Source organism: Oncorhynchus keta, chromosome 19 (assembly GCF_023373465.1).
Source record: "Oncorhynchus keta strain PuntledgeMale-10-30-2019 chromosome 19, Oket_V2, whole genome shotgun sequence".
Classification (NCBI taxonomy): Eukaryota; Metazoa; Chordata; class Actinopteri; order Salmoniformes; family Salmonidae; genus Oncorhynchus; species Oncorhynchus keta.
This window is the reverse complement of record NC_068439.1, coordinates 62,726-85,185: the sequence shown is the minus strand read 5'-3', so window position 1 is coordinate 85,185 and position 22,460 is coordinate 62,726. Positions and strand designations below refer to the sequence as shown.

The 22,460-nt window shown below is 49.0% G+C and overlaps 1 protein-coding gene across 1 annotated transcript in view; it reads right to left on the bottom strand.

The window, feature by feature from the left end:
* The window catches only part of rnf19a (ring finger protein 19A, RBR E3 ubiquitin protein ligase), a 41,142-nt gene that overhangs the window by 8,117 nt on the left and 10,565 nt on the right, over positions 1-22,460 (bottom strand). Inside the window, exons 5-8 of the mRNA XM_052471747.1 lie at positions 10,791-10,953; positions 6,913-7,027; positions 6,555-6,716; positions 482-695 (exon numbers count right to left, since the gene is read on the bottom strand). Of these exons, the coding sequence (XP_052327707.1) occupies positions 482-695; positions 6,555-6,716; positions 6,913-7,027; positions 10,791-10,953 (654 nt within the window). The remainder of the gene's footprint in view (positions 1-481; positions 696-6,554; positions 6,717-6,912; positions 7,028-10,790; positions 10,954-22,460) is intronic.

Here is a 22,460-nt window from a genome sequence, read left to right as displayed (position 1 = left end):
TTCAAACAGAAATTTGTATCCTGTAGCACAAACTCCAAAAAGTTCTGGGACAACTTAAAGTCCATGGAGAATAAGAGGACCTCCAGTACCCACTGCACTGAGGCTAGGAAACATGGTCACCATCGATAAATCTACGATAATCAAACATTTTTTTCTACAGCTGGCCATGCTGAAGATCCTCTGGTCTGATGAAACCAAGATTGAACTCTTTGGCCTGAACGCCAAGCGTCACGTTTGGAGGAAAACTGGCACCATCCCTACGGTGAAGCATTGTGGTGGCAGCATCATGCTGTGGGGATGTTTTTAAGCGGCAGGGACTGGGAGACTAGTCTGGATTGAGGGAAAGACGAACGGAAGAAAGTACAGAGAGATCCTTGATGAAAATCTATGAAATAATATCAAAGACCGACTTCTAAAGAATCCTGAATTATTCTGAACAGTAAGTTAAAGGGATTCTGGCTTCTCCACTCTAGTACCCTACCTGTTATAACAGTTGACCATGGCGCTGCCAGACAGAGATCCTGTGATGCTGGCCCCAGCCAGGGCCATGGTGGAGGCATTCTCACTCAGGTTGTCCCTCATGGCGCCCATCCGGTCCATTTGGCTCCCGCTGGCACTCAGACTGCCTGTCATGCCCCCCACACTGCCCTCTCCGATGCTGGGGTTGTGTCTGGTCTCTGCCACCGATGTGGCGTCTGAGGAGAATAATATTATACATGTCACTTCAGATGCCACATTACACAGGGCCATGTTCAGCGGGACACAACATTGTGGATAATGTTCAGAAGGACGTTTGTTCTCAGTAACATATTCCTCTGGCATGTAATTATCATTATCTCTTTGTCTACTGAACAAGGGCCCAAAGACAGATTTTTTTTTTGAGTGGTGGTGGTGGTGATTATGATGAGTGGTGATTATGGTGAGTGGTGATTATGGTGGTGGTGATTATGATGAGTGGTGATTATGAAGTGGTGATTATGGTGAGATGGTGATTATGATGAGTGGTGGTGAGTGGTGATTATGATGAGTGGTGATTATGATGAGTGGTGGTGAGTGGTGATTATGATGAGTGGTGGTGATGAGTGGTGATTATGATGAGTGGTGGTGATGAGTGGTGATTATGATGAGTGGTGGTTATGGTGAGTGGTGATTATGATGAGTGGTGATTATGATGAGTGGTGATTATGATGAGTGGTGATTATGATGAGTGGTGGTGAGTGGTGATTATGATGAGTGGTGATGGTGATTATGATGAGTGGTGATTATGGTGAGTGGTGATTATGATGAGTGGTGATTATGATGAGTGGTGATTATGATGAGTGGTGATTATGATGAGTGGTGATTATGGTGAGTGGTGGTTATGATGAGTGGTGATTATGATGAGTGGTGATTATGATGAGTGGTGATGAGTGGTGATTATGATGAGTGGTGATTATGATGAGTGGTGAGTGGTGATTATGATGAGTGGTGATGAGTGGTGATTATGATGAGTGGTGATTATGATGAGTGGTGATTATGATGAGTGGTGATTATGATGAGTGGTGGTGATGGTGATGATGAGTGGTGATTATGAGTGGTGGTGATTATGTGGTGGTGATTATGATGAGTGGTGATTATGATGAGTGGTGGTGATTATGATGGTGGTGATGAGTATGGTGAGTGGTGATTATGATGAGTGGTGGTTATGATGGTGATTATGATGAGTGGTGATTATGATGAGTGGTGATTATGATGAGTGGTGATTAGTGGTGAGTGGTGATTATGATGAGTGGTGATTATGATGAGTGGTGATTATGATGAGTGGTGATGAGTGGTGATTATGATGAGTGGTGATTATGATGAGTGGTGATGAGTGGTGATTATGATGAGTGGTGATGAGTGGTGATTATGATGAGTGGTGATTATGATGAGTGGTGATTATGATGAGTGGTGATTATGATGAGTGGTGATGAGTGGTGATTATGATGAGTGGTGATGATGAGTGGTGAGTGGTGATTATGATGAGTGGTGATTATGATGAGTGGTGATTATGATGAGTGGTGGTGAGTGGTGATTATGATGAGTGGTGATTATGATGAGTGGTGGTGATTATGATGAGTGGTGGTGATTATGATGAGTGGTGGTGATTATGATGAGTGGTGGTGATGATGATGGTGAGTGGTGGTGATTATGATGAGTGGTGATTATGGTGATTATGGTGGTGATTATGATGTGGTGATTATGATGAGTGGTGATTATTATGATGAGTGGTGATTATGATGAGTGGTGATTATGATGAGTGGTGATTATGATGAGTGGTGATTATGATGAGTGGTGGTGATTATGATGAGTGGTGATGAGTGGTGATTGTGATGAGTGGTGATGAGTGGTGATTGTGATGAGTGGTGATTATGATGAGTGGTGGTGAGTGGTGATTATGATGAGTGGTGATTATGATGAGTGGTGATTATGATGAGTGGTGATTATGATGAGTGGTGATTATGATGAGTGGTGATTATGATGAGTGGTGATTATGATGAGTGGTGATGATGGTGATGAGTGGTGATTATGATGAGTGGTGATGATGGTGAGTGGTGATTATGATGAGTGGTGATGATGAGTGGTGATTATGATGAGTGGTGATTATGATGAGTGGTGATTATGATGAGTGGTGATTATGATGAGTGGTGATTATGATGAGTGGTGATGATTATGATGAGTGGTGATTATGATGAGTGGTGATTATGATGAGTGGTGATTATGATGAGTGGTGATTATGATGAGTGGTGGTGATTATGATGAGTGGTGATTATGGTGGTGGTGATTATGATGATTATGATGAGTGGTGGTGATTATGTGAGTGGTGATTATGATGAGTGGTGATTATGATGAGTGGTGGTGATTATGATGAGTGGTGATTATGATGAGTGGTGGTTATGATGAGGTGGTGATTATGATGAGTGGTGATTATGATGAGTGGTGATTATGATGAGTGGTGATTATGATGAGTGGTGATTATGATGAGTGGTGATTTATGATGAGGTGGAGTGGTGATTATGATGAGTGGTGATTATGATGAGTGGTGATTATGATGAGTGGTGATTATGATGAGTGATTATGATGAGTGGTGATTATGATGAGTGGTGATTATGATGAGTGGTGGTGATGATGAGTGGTGATTATGATGATGATGAGTGGTGATTATGATGAGTGGTGGTTATGAGTGGTGATTATGATGAGTGGTGATTATGATGAGTGGTGATTATGATGAGGTGATTATGATGAGTGGTGATTATGATGAGTGGTGGTGATGGTGATTATGATGAGTGGTGATTATGATGAGTGGTGATTATGATGAGTGGTGGTTATGATGAGTGGTGATTATGATGAGTGGTGATTATGATGAGTGGTGATGATATGATGAGTGGTGATTATGATGAGTGGTGGTGAGTGGTGATTATGATGAGTGGTGATTATGATGAGTGGTGATTATGATGAGTGGTGGTGATTATGATGTGGTGGTGGTGATTATGATGAGTGGTGGTGATTATGATGAGTGGTGATTATGATGAGTGGTGATTATGATGAGTGGTGATTATGATGAGTGGTGATTATGATGAGTGGTGATGATGATGAGTGGTGATTATGATGAGTGGTGATTATGATGAGTGGTGATTATGATGAGTGGTGGTGATTATGATGAGTGGTGGTGATGATGAGTGGTGATTATGATGAGTGGTGATTATGATGATTATGATGAGTGGTGGTGATTATTATGATGAGTGGTGGTGATTATGATGAGGTGGTGATTATGATGAGTGGTGATTATGATGAGTGGTGATTATGATGAGTGGTGATTATGATGAGTGGTGATTATGATGAGTGGTGATGAGTATGATTGAGTGGTGATTATGATGAGTGGTGATTATGATGAGTGGTGATTATGATGAGTGGTGATGATGATGGTGATTATGATGAGTGGTGATTATGATGAGTGGTGGTGATTATGATGAGTGGTGGTGATTATGATGAGTGGTGATTATGATGAGTGGTGGTGGTGATTATGATGAGTGGTGGTGATTATGATGAGTGGTGATTATGATGAGTGGTGATTATGATGAGTGGTGAGTGGTGGTGATTATGATGAGTGGTGATTATGATGAGTGGTGATTATGATGAGTGGTGATTATGATGAGTGGTGATTATGATGAGTGGTGATTATGATGAGTGGTGATTATGATGAGTGGTGATTATGATGAGTGGTGGTTATGATGAGTGGTGATTATGATGAGTGGTGATTATGATGAGTGGTGGTGAGTGGTGATTATGATGGTGTGGTGATTATGATGAGTGGTGGTGAGTGGTGATTATGATGAGTGGTGATTATGATGAGTGGTGATTATATGATGAGTGGTGATTATGATGATGAGTGGTGATTATGATGTGGTGATTATGTGAGTGGTGATTATGATGAGTGGTGATTATGATGAGTGGTGATTATGATGATTATGATGAGTGGTGATTATGATGGTGGTGATTATGATGAGTGGTGATTATGATGAGTGGTGATTATGATGAGTGGTGATTATGATGAGTGGTGATTATGATGAGTGGTGATGTGGTGGTGATTATGATGAGTGGTGATTATGATGAGTGGTGGTTATGATGAGTGGTGGTGAGTGGTGATTATGATGAGTGGTGGTGATTATTATGATGAGTGGTGATGATTATGGTGAGTGGTGGTGATTATGGTGATGGTGGTGATTATGATGAGTGGTGGTGATTATGATGAGTGGTGGTGATTATGATGAGTGGTGATTATGATGAGTGGTGATTATGATGAGTGGTGATTATGATGAGGTGATTATGATGAGTGGTGGTGATTATGATGAGTGGTGATTATGATGAGTGGTGATTATGATGAGTGGTGATTATGATGAGTGGTGATTATGATGAGTGGTGATGATGAGTGGTGATTATGATGAGTGGTGGTGAGTGGTGATTGTGATGAGTGGTGATTATTATGATGAGTGGTGATTATGATGATGAGTGGTGATTATGATGAGTGGTGATGAGTGGTGATTATGATGAGTGGTGATTATGATGAGTGGTGATTATGATGAGTGGTGATTATGATGAGTGGTGATGAGTGGTGATTATGATGAGTGGTGATGAGTGGTGATTATGATGAGTGGTGATGAGTGGTGATTATGATGATTATGATGAGTGGTGATTATGATGAGTGGTGATGAGTGGTGATTATGATGAGTGGTGGTGATGAGTGGTGATTATGATGAGTGGTGGTGATGAGTGGTGATTATGATGAGTGGTGATGAGTGGTGATTATGATGAGTGGTGATTATGATGAGTGGTGATTATGATGAGTGGTGATTATGGTGAGTGGTGATTATGATGGTGATTATGATGAGTGGTGATTATGGTGAGTGGTGATTATGATGGTGATTATGGTGAGTGGTGATTATGGTGAGTGGTGATTATGGTGAGTGGTGATTATGGTGAGTGGTGATTATGGTGAGTGGTGATGAGTGGTGATTATGGTGAGTGGTGATGAGTGGTGATTATGATGAGTGGTGGTGAGTGGTGATTATGATGAGTGGTGATGAGTGGTGATTATGATGAGTGGTGATTATGGTGAGTGGTGATTATGATGAGTGGTGGTGATGAGTGAGTGGTGATTATGATGAGTGTGGTGATTATGGTGGTGGTGATTATGATGAGTGGTGATTATGAGTGGAGTGGTGATTATGGTGAGTGATTATGGTGAGTGGTGGTGGTGATTATGATGAGTGGTGATGAGTGGTGATTATGAGTGGATGGTGAGTGGTGATTATGATGAGTGGTGATGATGGTATGTGAGTGGTGATGATTATGATGAGTGGTGGTGATGAGTGGTGATTATGGTGAGTGGTGATTATGATGAGTGGTGGTGATTATGGTGAGTGGTGATTATGGTGAGTGATTATGGTGAGGTGGTGATTATGGGTGATGAGTGGTGATTATGATGAGTGGTGATTATGATGAGTGGTGATTATGGTGAGTGGTGATGGTGATGATTATGATGGTGGTGATTATGGTGAGTGGTGATTATGATGAGTGGTGATTATGGTGAGTGGTGATTATGGTGAGTGGTGGTGATGAGTGGTGATTATGGTGAGTGGTGATGAGTGGTGATTATGATGAGATTAGTGGTGATTATGATGAGTGGTGATTATGAGTGGTGATTATGATGAGTGGTGATGAGTGGTGATTATGATGAGTGGTGATGAGTGGTGATTATGATGAGTGGTGATGAGTGGTGATGAGTGGTGATTATGATGAGTGGTGATGAGTGGTGATTATGATGAGTGGTGATGAGTGGTGATTATGATGAGTGGTGATGAGTGGTGATTATGATGTGGTGATTATGGTGATGAGTGGTGATGGTGATGAGTGGTGATTATGATGAGTGGTGATGAGTGGTGATTATGATGAGTGGTGATGAGTGGTGATTATGATGAGTGGTGATGAGTGGTGATTATGATGAGTGGTGATGAGTGGTGATGATGATGACTCACCAGTTGCAGCCGCTGCACTTCCGACGTTCATCTCATTCTCATCATCAAAATCGATGCGGACCCCTTTCCCGTTACCGGCAGAGACGCCACACCCACCGCTGCGACACAGAGAGATGGGCACCACCCCGTAGACGTATGCCAGCATGATGGGCACGCCGATACCTGGAGACACAATCAGAAAGCACAGAAGCTCCTGCAAATGGTGGATCTGAATGACATACTAAAGAAGAATATCATAAAACGTTCCCCTGGGAGTGACAGAAGATATTGAAGATGGCTTGTCTTGTATAGAGACCAGTTAACATTTTAACTCAACTACCCTCTAGATATGATAAGAGCACTAGGGAGAGGGACTTACCAACAGTAACTGCTGCCACCACGGGGGAGACAATGACAGATAAGGTCACGCCACCCGCTATCACCAAGTTCCTCTTATGTTTGGAGATGTCCTTTCCTTCATAGCGATTGTGAATCTGAGAGGAGGGGGAAGGAGATGGATGAAGAGGAAGGAGATGGATGAAGAGGAAGGAGATGGATGAAGAGGAAGGAGATGGATGAAGAGGAAGGAGATGGATGAAGAGGAAGGAGATGGATGAAGAGGAAGGAGATGGATGAAGAGGAAGGAGATGGATGAAGAGGAAGGAGATGGATGAAGAGGAAGGAGATGGATGAAGAGGAAGGAGATGGATGACGAGACAAGAGGAGAGGGGGGAGGAGGTGAGGGTAAAGGGGGAGAGGAAAGAGAGGATATGTCAGTCACAGACTTTAACACAGGGGGATTACGGACTGCAGCAGCCCCCAGATAGATAAACCAAACCCATCCAAACCAAACTAAAAGCCTCATTAAGGATGACCCTGATCTTAATGAACAACTAAGCTCCTACTTCCAACTAGAGCTCAGCTAAAGTTAGACAGTGGATCGTTATTTTTGTAATCATATGTTGCCAACATGTTTGTTGCAGGGTTGCGTTAGCTGGTAAATGCTGTTTTTGACAATAAATACAAGGGTTGCCAGCCAAACTGTCAGGAAAATAGCAGTGGATGATGTTCTTCATAGGATAAATCCTCAAGCTGCAGGTGTGTGTGCTTCTATTTTTACTCATGCAGAAGAGGTGAGGTCCTCATAAAAGGACGTCAGCTAAGTGTACCCCCTACTGGGTAAGATTGTGCTGATTATCCGTTTGCAGTGTGCCCCCCCCCGAGAGGGGATTCTTCACCAAAACAGAGTAAAGACTGCCTCCAGATCAGTCCTTCAGGACAACGTAGCGAGGCTGATGAGCATCAAGCTGCTCCAAGGAGTTGGACAGTTTTGACTTCCCGCTTCCCGTTTTGACTTCCCGGACAACTTTGAGCAGACAAAGTTCCACCGTAAACGCAAGTAAATTAGAGGCAAATTGTGTTGGTCAGGCACATCCTAGCAGTTGTGCTGCCTCCCTGGATAAGACCAACATGTGTCAGGTTTTTATTTTTACCTTTATTTAACTAGGCAAGTCAGTTAAGAACAAATTCTTATTTTCAATGACGACCTAGGAACAGTGGGTTAACTGCCTTGTTCAAGGGCAGAACCACAGATTTTGTACCTTGTCAGCTCGGGGATTTGAACTTTCGACCTTTCGGTTACTAGCCCAACGCTCTAACCACTAGGTAGGATGGAGTGGATTGATAGATTAGCGTAAGTAATGTGTATCATGCACAATTGGTGCATTTCAGTTGAGCTTGGAAACGAAATATCGTTGCCAACTATTCACATCGGAGTTACAATGTTATCAATCACTAGGCAGCTGTCAATGGGATTTATATGTTTAAATGAATTAGAATATTCCACCCTGAAACCATATGATTGTATGAAATTGATTAGAATCATGAGATTATTCTAATGATGTGTGTGGTTTTAGTAAGTAGAATTATACATCCGTGAGTGTGGTTTTTAGTCAGAAGTAGGGTATAACAATATATCTGTACAATATGTCTATTGTAGTATCTTAAAAACAGACCGTCTGAGCAAGATTCGGTGCCGACCTTGGCTGGGGGCCACAGAGTACTTCCCAGGGTCTCCCTGTCTTGAGGGAGGACGGGGAGTGATTCGCACGGACTCCTCTAATCTTTGTGGGCTAGGTAACAGGACAGTGTGTGCGTAGGATACCTAATGTTTGTGTGTGAAAGTATGTGCGTAAGAAGCCAGTATAAAATGAATGGTTTTGTACAACAGACCAGCGCTCTCATGAATGAACTTTTTTTTACTATTTAGCTGGGCCTCCGTCTGCTTCATTCGACCAGTATCTTGCCAATTCTAGGTTACAGACTGAGTAGTATAATTGAATTGGGTTATGAACCTTGAGAACATAATTCTCATAACAGCAGCCCACTGCCTTACAGTAGGAAACAGTTGTTAATCACTAGGCAGCCCACTGCCTTACAGTAGGAAACAGTTGTTAATCACTAGGCAGCCCACTGCCTTACAGTAGGAAACAGTTGTTAATCACTAGGCAGCCCACTGCCTTACAGTAGGAAACAGTTGTTAATCACTAGGCAGCCCACTGCCTTACAGTAGGAAACAGTTGTTAATCACTAGGCAGCCCACTGCCTTACAGTAGGAAACAGTTGTTAATCACTCATCTCTAGGAGACAGAACATGTCTCCTTCCTGAGCGGTATGACGGCTGTGTGGTCCCATGGTGTTTATACTTGCGTACTATTGTTTGTACAGATGAATGTGGTACCTTCAGGCGTTTGGAAATTGCTCCCAAGGATGAACCAGACTTGTGGAGGTCTACAATTCTTTTATAAGGTTTTGGCTGATTTCTTTTGATTTTCCATGAAGTCAAGCAAAGAGGCACTGACTTTGAAGGTAGGCCTTGAAATACATCCACAGGTACACCTCCAATTGACTCAAATGATGTCAATTAGCCTATCAGAAGCTTCTAAAGCCATGACATAATTTCCTGGAATTTTCCAAGCTGTTTAAAGGCACAGTCAACTTAGTGTATGTAAACTTCTGACCCACTGGAATTGTGATGCAGTGAATTATAGGTGAAATAATCTGTCTGTAAACAATTGTTGGAAAAATGACACAAATCATGCACAAAGTAGATCTCCTAAACAACTTGCCAAAACTATAGTTAACAATAAATGTGTGGAGTGGTTGAAAAACAAGTTTTAATGACTCCAACCTAAGTGTATGTCAACTTCTGACTTGAACTGGGTATCACATGACACAAGGCACGGCAGTTCAAATTAATTTAGCTAAACCTAACCCTTTTCCTTGCCTGCTACGAAAACTCAAATCTGACGTTAATTTGACAAAAGCTGGATCCGGCGTCCATTTACAGTTTAATTTATTAGGCCTCATTTAAAATGTTCATGCCTAAACTAAATTAAACGAGAGGCCGAGATTGAATTTGAAAACAGCTGTTTTGTTATTCATTTCTTAAAATGTTCATACAGATGGTTTATAGGACAGGTCGTTCACATGTTATATTAGACAAATATATTTCTAGGTTGTGTTTTATTACAGTGTAGGTGGCTTGTTCTTCTGAGCTGAATGTTTTACCTTTAAGTGATAATCGTTTATGATTTATAGCAGGGATGAAGATGCAATGGGCAATGTTATGCTTTTCAATAAAACCCTATATTCTATTATTTTAAGATGATTTACAATCACCCTAAATGCGATTGAGAACCGTGGCAGGATGCTCTAATGTTTTACCCATCCAATGCATATGTATGTCTGGTCAATTTCTCAAATGTCCGGTCAATTAAAAATCTTGCCGGTCACGTTGTCCAGCACCAACCCTGGTTGGATCCCATACACTGGTTCGGTTTCAAACCGAACCATTTTCAATAAAATTGACAAAAATGTCTAAAAACATGTTTTCACTTTCTCATTATGGGGTATTGTGTTATAGATGGGTGAGACATCTCTTTAATCCAGGCTGAAACAACAAAATGTGGAAAAAGTTAAGGGGTGTGAACACTTTCTGAAGGTACTGTATATAATGAATTTATAAGTCCAATAATGTACATAGCAATTAAAGATTCTCTCTTTAAAGCAGCAGTAGCATTGGCAGCAACAGCTGTATGAAATACCTCCCTGTTTCCCTCTGTACTAGTAGCACATTGAAAACAATCAGATTCCTTTAACTGGTTGTCGCTGTGCGCGTCAGTGGCTTTTGAGGGTCATCTATACACATTCATAAAAACAAAAAAGGTTCTAAACTATTCCTGTGTCCAAACTCACCTTCCTCCCCACGTAGACAGGGATGCCTATGATCATGGCGGGGATGGCGATGCCAGCGATCAGAGCGATGCCCACCGGTGCGCCCACCAGCGTGCCCAGCTGCCACAGAATCTTCTTCTTCCTGCTCCATGGCTTCTTACCCCAGAAGGTACATCCTGACGGGCTGGGGGGGAGAGAGAGAGGACATTACAACACCATCCTGACAGGCTGGGGGGAGAGAGAGGACATTACAACACCATCCTGACAGGCTGGGGAGAGAGAGGACATTACAACACCATCCTGACAGGCTGGGGGAGAGAGAGGACATTACAACACCATCCTGACGGGCTGGGGGGAGAGAGAGAGGACATTACAACACCATCCTGACAGGCTGGGGGGAGAGAGAGAGACATTACAACACCATCCTGACGGGCTGGGGGAGAGAGAGGACATTACAACACCATCCTGATGGGCTGGGGGAGAGAGAGAGAGGACATTACAACACCATCCTGACAGGCTGGGGGAGAGAGAGGACATTACAACACCATCCTGATGGGCTGGGGGGGGAGAGAGAGGACATTACAACACCATCCTGACAGGCTGGGGGAGAGAGAGGACATTACAACACCATCCTGACAGGCTGGGGGGAGAGAGAGAGGACATTACAACACCATCCTGACAGGCTGGGGGAGAGAGAGGGACATTACAACACCATCCTGACAGGCTGGGGGAGAGAGAGAGAGGACATTACAACACCATCCTGACGGGCTGGGGGAGAGAGAGGACATTACAACACCATCCTGACAGGCTGGGGAGAGAGAGAGGACATTACAACACCATCCTGACAGGCTGGGGGAGAGAGAGAGGACATTACAACACCATCCTGACGGGCTGGGGGAGAGAGGACATTACAACACCATCCTGGGGGAGAGAGAGAGGACATTACAACACCATCCTGACGGGCTGGGGGAGAGAGAGAGGACATTACAACACCATCCTGACAGGCTGGGGGAGAGAGAGAGGACATTACAACCATCCTGACCATCCTGACGGGCTGGGGGAGAGAGAGAGGACATTACAACACCATCCTGACAGGCTGGGGAGAGAGAGAGGACATTACAACACCATCCTGACGGGCTGGGGGAGAGAGAGACATTACAACACCATCCTGACAGGCTGGGGACATTACAACACCATCCTGAGAGAGAGGACATTACAACACCATCCTGACAGGCTGGGGGAGAGAGAGGACATTACAACACCATCCTGACGGGCTGGGGGAGAGAGAGGACATTACAACACCATCCTGACAGGCTGGGGGAGAGAGAGGCTGGGGAGAGACATTACAACACCATCCTGACAGGCTGGGGGAGAGAGAGGACATTACAACACCATCCTGACGGGCTGGGGGGAGAGAGAGAGGACATTACAACACCATCCTGACGGGCTGGGGAGAGAGAGAGAGGACATTACAACACCATCCTGACAGGCTGGGGAGAGAGAGAGGAGACATTACAACACCATCCTGACGGGCTGGGGGAGAGAGAGAGGACATTACAACACCATCCTGACAGGCTGGGGGAGAGAGACATTACAACACCATCCTGACAGGCTGGGGAGAGAGAGAGGACATTACAACACCATCCTGACGGGCTGGGGGAGAGAGAGAGGACATTACAACACCATCCTGACAGGCTGGGGAGAGAGAGAGACATTACAACACCATCCTGACGGGCTGGGGGAGAGAGAGAGGACATTACAACACCATCCTGACAGGCTGGGGGAGAGAGGACATTACAACACCATCCACAGGCTGGGGAGAGAGAGAGGACATTACCACCATCCTGACAGGCTGGGGGAGAGAGAGAGGACATTACAACACCATCCTGACAGGCTGGGGGAGAGAGAGGACATTACAACACCATCCTGACGGGCTGGGGGAGAGAGAGAGGACATTACAACACCATCCTGACAGGCTGGGGGAGAGAGAGAGGACATTACAACACCATCCTGACAGGCTGGGGGAGAGAGAGAGGACATTACAACACCATCCTGACAGGCTGGGGGAGAGAGAGAGGACATTACAACACCATCCTGACAGGCTGGGGGGAGAGAGAGAGGACATTACAACACCATCCTGACGGGCTGGGGGAGAGAGAGGACATTACAACACCATCCTGACAGGCTGGGGGAGAGAGAGGACATTACAACACCATCCTGACAGGCTGGGGGAGAGAGAGAGGACATTACAACACCATCCTGACAGGCTGGGGGGAGAGAGAGAGGACATTACAACACCATCCTGACAGGCTGGGGGGAGAGAGAGAGGACATTACAACACCATCCTGACAGGCTGGGGGAGAGAGAGGACATTACAACACCATCCTGACGGGCTGGGGGAGAGAGAGAGGACATTACAACACCATCCTGACAGGCTGGGGGGAGAGAGAGAGGACATTACAACACCATCCTGACGGGCTGGGGGAGAGAGAGAGGACATTACAACACCATCCTGACAGGCTGGGGGAGAGAGAGAGGACATTACAACACCATCCTGACAGGCTGGGGGAGAGAGAGGACATTACAACACCATCCTGACGGGCTGGGGGAGAGAGAGGACATTACAACACCATCCTGACAGGCTGGGGGAGAGAGAGGACATTACAACACCATCCTGACGGGCTGGGGGAGAGAGAGGACATTACAACACCATCCTGACAGGCTGGGGGAGAGAGAGAGGACATTACAACACCATCCTGACGGGCTGGGGAGAGAGAGAGAGGACATTACAACACCATCCTGACAGGCTGGGGGAGAGAGAGAGGACATTACAACACCATCCTGACGGGCTGGGGGGGGAGAGAGGGACATTACAACACCAACCTGACGGGCTGGGGGAGAGAGAGAGGACATTACACCACCATCCTGACAGGCTGGGGGAGAGAGAGAGGACATTACAACACCATCCTGATGGGCTGGGGGGAGAGAGAGAGGACATTACAACACCATCCTGACGGGCTGGGGGAGAGAGAGGACATTACAACACCATCCTGACAGGCTGGGGGAGAGAGGGACATTACAACACCATCCTGACGGGCTGGGGGAGAGAGAGGGACATTACAACACCATCCTGACAGGCTGGGGGAGAGAGGGGACATTACAACACCATCCTGACAGGCTGGGGGAGAGAGAGGACATTACAACACCATCCTGACGGGCTGGGGGAGAGAGAGGGACATTACAACACCATCCTGACAGGCTGGGGGAGAGAGGGGACATTACAACACCATCCTGACAGGCTGGGGGAGAGAGAGAGACATTACAACACCATCCTGACGGGCTGGGGGAGAGAGAGAGGACATTACAACACCATCCTGACAGGCTGGGGGAGAGAGAGGACATTACAACACCATCCTGACAGGCTGGGGGAGAGAGAGGACATTACAACACCATCCTGACGGGCTGGGGGAGAGAGAGGACATTACAACACCATCCTGACAGGCTGGGGGAGAGAGAGAGACATTACAACACCATCCTGACGGGCTGGGGAGAGAGAGAGAGGACATTACAACACCATCCTGACTGGCTGGGGGAGAGAGAGGACATTACAACACCATCCTGACGGGCTGGGGGAGAGAGGGACATTACAACACCATCCTGACGGGCTGGGGGAGAGAGAGAGGACATTACAACACCATCCTGACAGGCTGGGGAGAGAGAGAGGACATTACAACACCATCCTGATGGGCTGGGGGAGAGAGAGAGGACATTACAACACCATCCTGACAAGAGGGGACCATCCTGACAGGCTGGGGGAGAGAGAGGGACTGGGCTGGGGGAGAGAGACATTACAACACCATCCTGACAGGCTGGGGGAGAGGGCTGGGGAGAGAGGACATTACAACACCATCCTGACAGGCTGGGGGAGGGGACATTACAACACCATCCTGACAGGCTGGGGGAGAGGACATTACAACACCATCCTGACAGGCTGGGGGGAGAGAGAGAGGACATTACAACACCATCCTGACGGGCTGGGGGGAGAGAGAGAGGACATTACAACACCATCCTGACAGGCTGGGGGGAGAGAGAGAGGACATTACAACACCATCCTGACAGGCTGGGGGAGAGAGAGAGGACATTACAACACCATCCTGACGGGCTGGGGGAGAGAGAGAGGACATTACAACACCATCCTGACAGGCTGGGGGAGAGAGAGGACATTAAAACACCATCCTGACAGGCTGGGGGAGAGAGAGAGACATTACAACACCATCCTGACAGGCTGGGGGGAGAGAGAGAGGACATTACAACACCATCCTGACGGGCTGGGGAGAGAGAGAGAGGACATTACAACACCATCCTGACGGGCTGGGGGAGAGAGAGAGGACATTACAACACCATCCTGACGGGCTGGGGGAGAGAGAGAGGACATTACAACACCATCCTGACGGGCTGGGGGAGAGAGAGAGGACATTACAACACCATCCTGACAGGCTGGGGGAGAGAGAGAGGACATTACAACACCATCCTGACAGGCTGGGGGGAGAGAGAGAGGACATTACAACACCATCCTGACGGGCTGGGGGAGAGAGAGAGACATTACAACACCATCCTGACAGGCTGGGGGAGAGAGAGGGACATTACAACACCATCCTGACAGGCTGGGGGAGAGAGGGACATTACAACACCATCCTGACAGGCTGGGGGAGAGAGAGAGGACATTACAACACCATCCTGACAGGCTGGGGGAGAGAGAGAGACATTACAACACCATCCTGACGGGCTGGGGGAGAGAGAGGGACATTACAACACCATCCTGACAGGCTGGGGGAGAGAGAGGACATTACAACACCATCCTGACGGGCTGGGGAGAGAGAGAGGACATTACAACACCATCCTGACAGGCTGGGGGAGAGAGAGGACATTACAACACCATCCTGACGGGCTGGGGGAGAGAGAGGACATTACAACACCATCCTGACAGGCTGGGGGAGAGAGAGGACATTACAACACCATCCTGACAGGCTGGGGGAGAGAGAGGACATTACAACACCATCCTGACGGGCTGGGGGAGAGAGAGGGGACATTACAACACCATCCTGACAGGCTGGGGGGAGAGAGAGAGGACATTACAACACCATCCTGACAGGCTGGGGGAGAGAGAGGACATTACAACACCATCCTGACGGGCTGGGGGAGAGAGAGAGGACATTACAACACCATCCTGACAGGCTGGGGGAGAGAGAGAGACATTACAACACCATCCTGATGGGCTGGGGGAGAGAGAGAGGACATTACAACACCATCCTGACAGGCTGGGGGGAGAGAGAGAGGACATTACAACACCATCCTGACAGGCTGGGGGGAGAGAGAGAGGACATTACAACACCATCCTGACGGGCTGGGGGAGAGAGAGAGACATTACAACACCATCCTGACAGGCTGGGGGAGAGAGAGGACATTACAACACCATCCTGACTGGCTGGGGGAGAGAGAGAGGACATTACAACACCATCCTGACGGGCTGGGGGAGAGAGAGAGGACATTACAACACCATCCTGACGGGCTGGGGGAGAGAGAGAGGACATTACAACACCATCCTGACAGGCTGGGGGAGAGAGAGGACATTACAACACCATCCTGACAGGCTGGGGGGAGAGAGAGAGGACATTACAACACCATCCTGACGGGCTGGGGGAGAGAGAGGACATTACAACACCATCCTGACAGGCTGGGGGAGAGAGAGAGGACATTACAACACCATCCTGACGGGCTGGGGGGAGAGAGAGGACATTACAACACCATCCTGACGGGCTGGGGAGAGAGAGAGGACATTACAACACCATCCTGACAGGCTGGGGGGAGAGAGAGAGGACATTACAACACCATCCTGACAGGCTGGGGGGAGAGAGAGAGGACATTACAACACCATCCTGACGGGCTGGGGGGAGAGAGAGGACATTACAACACCATCCTGACAGGCTGGGGGAGAGAGAGGACATTACAACACCATCCTGACGGGCTGGGGGAGAGAGAGAGGACATTACAACACCATCCTGACGGGCTGGGGGAGAGAGAGAGACATTACAACACCATCCTGAGAGGCTGGGGGAGAGAGAGGACATTACAACACCATCCTGACAGGCTGGGGAGAGAGAGAGGACATTACAACACCATCCTGACAGGCTGGGGGGAGAGAGAGAGGACATTACAACACCATCCTGACAGGCTGGGGGAGAGAGAGAGGACATTACAACACCATCCTGACAGGCGGGGGGAGAGAGAGAGGGGACATTAAAACACCATCCTGGCAGGCTGGGGGGAGAGAGAGGACATTACAACACCATCCTGACAGGCTGGGGGAGAGAGAGAGACATTACAACACCATCCTGACGGGCTGGGGGAGAGAGAGAGGACATTACAACACCATCCTGACAGGCTGGGGGAGAGAGAGAGACATTACAACACCATCCTGACAGGCTGGGGGAGAGAGAGGACATTACAACACCATCCTGACGGGCTGGGGGAGAGAGAGGACATTACAACACCATCCTGACGGGCTGGGGGAGAGAGAGGACATTACAACACCATCCTGACAGGCTGGGGGGAGAGAGAGAGGACATTACAACACCATCCTGACAGGCTGGGGGGGGAGAGAGAGGACATTACAACACCATCCTGACAGGCTGGGGGAGAGAGAGGACATTACAACACCATCCTGACAGGCTGGGGGAGAGAGAGAGGACATTACAACACCATCCTGACAGGCTGGGGGAGAGAGAGAGGACATTACAACACCATCCTGACGGGCTGGGGGAGAGAGAGAGGACATTACAACACCATCCTGACAGGCTGGGGGATTACAACACCATCCTGAGAGAGAGAGGACATTACAACACCATCCTGACAGGCTGGGGGAGAGAGAGAGGACATTACAACACCATCCTGACAGGCTGGGGGAGAGAGAGGACATTACAACACCATCCTGACAGGCTGGGGGGAGAGAGAGAGGACATTACAACACCATCCTGACGGGCTGGGGGAGAGAGAGGGACATTACAACACCATCCTGACGGGCTGGGGGAGAGAGAGAGGACATTACAACACCATCCTGACGGGCTGGGGGAGAGAGAGAGGACATTACAACACCATCCTGACGGGCTGGGGGAGAGAGAGAGACATTACAACACCATCCTGACAGGCTGGGGGAGAGAGAGAGGACATTACAACACCATCCTGACGGGCTGGGGGAGAGAGAGAGGACATTACAACACCATCCTGACAGGCTGGGGGAGAGAGAGAGACATTACAACACCATCCTGACAGGCTGGGGGAGAGAGAGAGGACATTACAACACCATCCTGACAGGCTGGGGGAGAGAGAGATTACATTACAACACCATCCTGACAGGCTGGGGGAGAGAGAGAGGACATTACAACACCATCCTGACAGGCTGGGGGAGAGAGGACATTACAACACCATCCTGACGGGCTGGGGGAGAGAGAGAGGGCATTACAACACCATCCTGACAGGCGGGGGGAGAGAGAGGACATTACACACCATCCTGACAGGCTGGGGGAGAGAGAGGGACATTACAACACCATCCTGACAGGCTGGGGGAGAGAGAGAGGACATTACAACACCATCCTGACAGGCTGGGGGAGAGAGAGAGGACATTACAACACCATCCTGACGGGCTGGGGGAGAGAGAGAGGACATTACAACACCATCCTGACAGGCTGGGGGGAGAGAGAGAGGACATTACAACACCATCCTGACGGGCTGGGGGAGAGAGAGAGACATTACAACACCATCCTGACAGGCTGGGGGAGAGAGAGAGGACATTACAACACCATCCTGACGGGCTGGGGGAGAGAGAGGACATTACAACACCATCCTGACAGGCTGGGGGAGAGAGAGAGGACATTACAACACCATCCTGACAGGCTGGGGGAGAGAGAGAGACATTACAACACCATCCTGACGGGCTGGGGGGGAGAGAGAGGACATTACAACACCATCCTGACAGGCTGGGGGGAGAGAGAGAGGACATTACAACACCATCCTGACAGGCTGGGGGGAGAGAGAGAGGACATTACAACACCATCCTGACAGGCTGGGGGAGAGAGAGGACATTACAACACCATCCTGACAGGCTGGGGAGAGAGAGAGGGACATTACAACACCATCCTGACGGGCTGGGGGGAGAGAGAGGACATTACAACACCATCCTGACAGGCTGGGGGAGAGAGAGGACATTACAACACCATCCTGACGGGCTGGGGGAGAGAGAGAGGACATTACAACACCATCCTGACAGGCTGGGGGGAGAGAGAGAGGACATTACAACACCATCCTGACTGGCTGGGGGAGAGAGAGGGACATTACAACACCATCCTGACAGGCTGGGGGAGAGAGAGGGACATTACAACACCATCCTGACAGGGCTGGGGGAGAGAGAGAGGACATTACAACACCATCCTGACAGGCTGGGGGAGAGAGAGAGACATTACAACACCATCCTGACAGGCTGGGGGAGAGAGAGAGACATTACAACACCATCCTGACAGGCTGGGGAGAGAGAGAGGACATTACAACACCATCCTGACGGGCTGGGGGAGAGAGAGGGACATTACAACACCATCCTGACAGGCTGGGGAGAGAGAGAGAGGACATTACAACACCATCCTGACAGGCTGGGGAGAGAGAGGACATTACAACACCATCCTGACCAGGCTGGGGGAGGCTGGGGGAGAGAGAGAGGACATTACAACACCATCCTGACAGGCTGGGGGAGAGAGAGGACATTACAACACCATCCTGACAGGCTGGGGAGAGAGAGAGGACATTACAACACCATCCTGACAGGCTGGGGGAGAGAGAGGACATTACAACACCATCCTGACAGGCTGGGGGAGAGAGAGGACATTACAACACCATCCTGACAGGCTGGGGGAGAGAGAGAGGACATTACAACACCATCCTGACGGGCTGGGGGAGAGAGAGGACATTACAACACCATCCTGACATGCTGGGGGAGGGGACCATCCTGACGGGCTGGGGGAGAGAGAGGACATTACAACACCATCCTGATGGGCTGGGGGAGAGAGAGAGGACATTACAACACCATCCTGATGGGCTGGGGGAGAGAGAGAGGACATTACAACACCATCCTGACAGGCTGGGGGAGAGAGAGGACATTACAACACCATCCTGACGGGCTGGGGGGAGAGGACATTACAACACCATCCTGACAGGCTGGGGGGAGAGAGAGAGGACATTACAACACCATCCTGACGGGCTGGGGGAGAGAGAGAGGACATTACAACACCATCCTGATGGGCTGGGGGAGAGAGAGAGGACATTACAACACCATCCTGACAGGGCTGGGGGAGAGAGAGAGGACATTACAACACCATCCTGACAGGCTGGGGGAGAGAGAGGACATTACAACACCATCCTGACAGGCTGGGGGGAGAGAGAGGACATTACAACACCATCCTGACGGGCTGGGGGGAGAGAGAGAGGACATTACAACACCATCCTGACGGGCTGGGGGAGAGAGAGAGGACATTACAACACCATCCTGACAGGCTGGGGAGAGAGAGAGGACATTACAACACCATCCTGACGGGCTGGGGGGAGAGAGAGAGGACATTACAACACCATCCTGACAGGCTGGGGGAGAGAGGACATTACAACACCATCCTGACGGGCTGGGGGAGAGAGAGAGGACATTACAACACCATCCTGACAGGCTGGGGGAGGACATTACAACACCATCCTGAGAGGACATTACAACACCATCCTGACAGGCTGGGGGAGAGAGAGGACATTACAACACCATCCTGATGGGCTGGGGGGAGAGAGAGAGGACATTACAACACCATCCTGACAGGCTGGGGGAGAGAGAGAGGACATTACAACACCATCCTGACAGGCTGGGGAGAGAGAGAGGACATTACAACACCATCCTGACGGGCTGGGGGAGAGAGAGAGGACATTACAACACCATCCTGACGGGCTGGGGGGAGAGAGAGAGGACATTACAACACCATCCTGACAGGCTGGGGAGAGAGAGAGGACATTACAACACCATCCTGACGGGCTGGGGGGAGAGAGAGAGGACATTACAACACCATCCTGACAGGCTGGGGGAGAGAGAGAGGACATTACAACACCATCCTGACAGGCTGGGGGGAGAGAGAGAGGACATTACAACACCATCCTGACGGGCTGGGGGAGAGAGAGGGACATTACAACACCATCCTGACAGGCTGGGGGAGAGAGAGAGGACATTACAACACCATCCTGACAGGCTGGGGGGAGAGAGAGAGGACATTACAACACCATCCTGATGGGCTGGGGGAGAGAGAGGACATTACAACACCATCCTGACAGGCTGGGGGAGAGAGAGAGGACATTACAACACCATCCTGATGGGCTGGGGGAGAGAGAGGACATTACAACACCATCCTGACATGCTGGGGGAGAGAGAGGACATTACAACACCATCCTGATGGGCTGGGGGAGAGAGAGAGGACATTACAACACCATCCTGATGGGCTGGGGGAGAGAGAGAGGACATTACAACACCATCCTGACAGGCTGGGGGAGAGAGAGGGACATTACAACACCATCCTGACGGGCTGGGGGAGAGAGAGGACATTACAACACCATCCTGACAGGCTGGGGGAGAGAGAGAGAGGACATTACAACACCATCCTGATGGGCTGGGGGAGAGAGAGAGGACATTACAACACCATCCTGATGGGCTGGGGGGAGAGAGAGGACATTACAACACCATCCTGACAGGCTGGGGGGAGAGAGAGAGGACATTACAACACCATCCTGACAGGCTGGGGGAGAGAGGGGACATTACAACACCATCCTGACAGGCTGGGGGAGAGAGAGGACATTACAACACCATCCTGACGGGCTGGGGGAGAGAGAGAGAGGACATTACAACACCATCCTGACAGGCTGGGGGGAGAGAGAGAGGACATTACAACACCATCCTGACAGGCTGGGGAGAGAGAGGACATTACAACACCATCCTGACGGGCTGGGGGAGAGAGAGAGACATTACAACACCATCCTGACAGGCTGGGGGAGAGAGAGAGGACATTACAACACCATCCTGACGGGCTGGGGGGAGAGAGAGAGGACATTACAACACCATCCTGACAGGCTGGGGGGAGAGAGGACATTACAACACCATCCTGACGGGCTGGGGGAGAGAGAGAGACATTACAACACCATCCTGACAGGCTGGGGGAGAGAGAGAGTACACATTACAACACCATCCTGACAGGCAGGGGAGAGAGAGAGGACATTACAACACCATCCTGACAGGCTGGGGGGGGAGAGAGAGGACATTACAACACCATCCTGACAGGCTGGGGGGAGAGAGAGAGGACATTACAACACCATCCTGACAGGCTGGGGGAGAGAGAGAGGACATTACAACACCATCCTGACAGGCTGGGGGGAGAGATGTGTGATAGACATTTACGTTAAAGAGCAGCTGCCTTTAAAAAGCAACCAATCTCTTTGAAAACAGCCCATGTGGCATCAATATGAGTCAGAAAGTTATTCTAGGGTAGAACTACAAAGTGTAAATAGGATCCTTTGTCATAAAGTCTGTCTCAAATGGAGTTTGGAACATTACGGCGTCACACAATATGT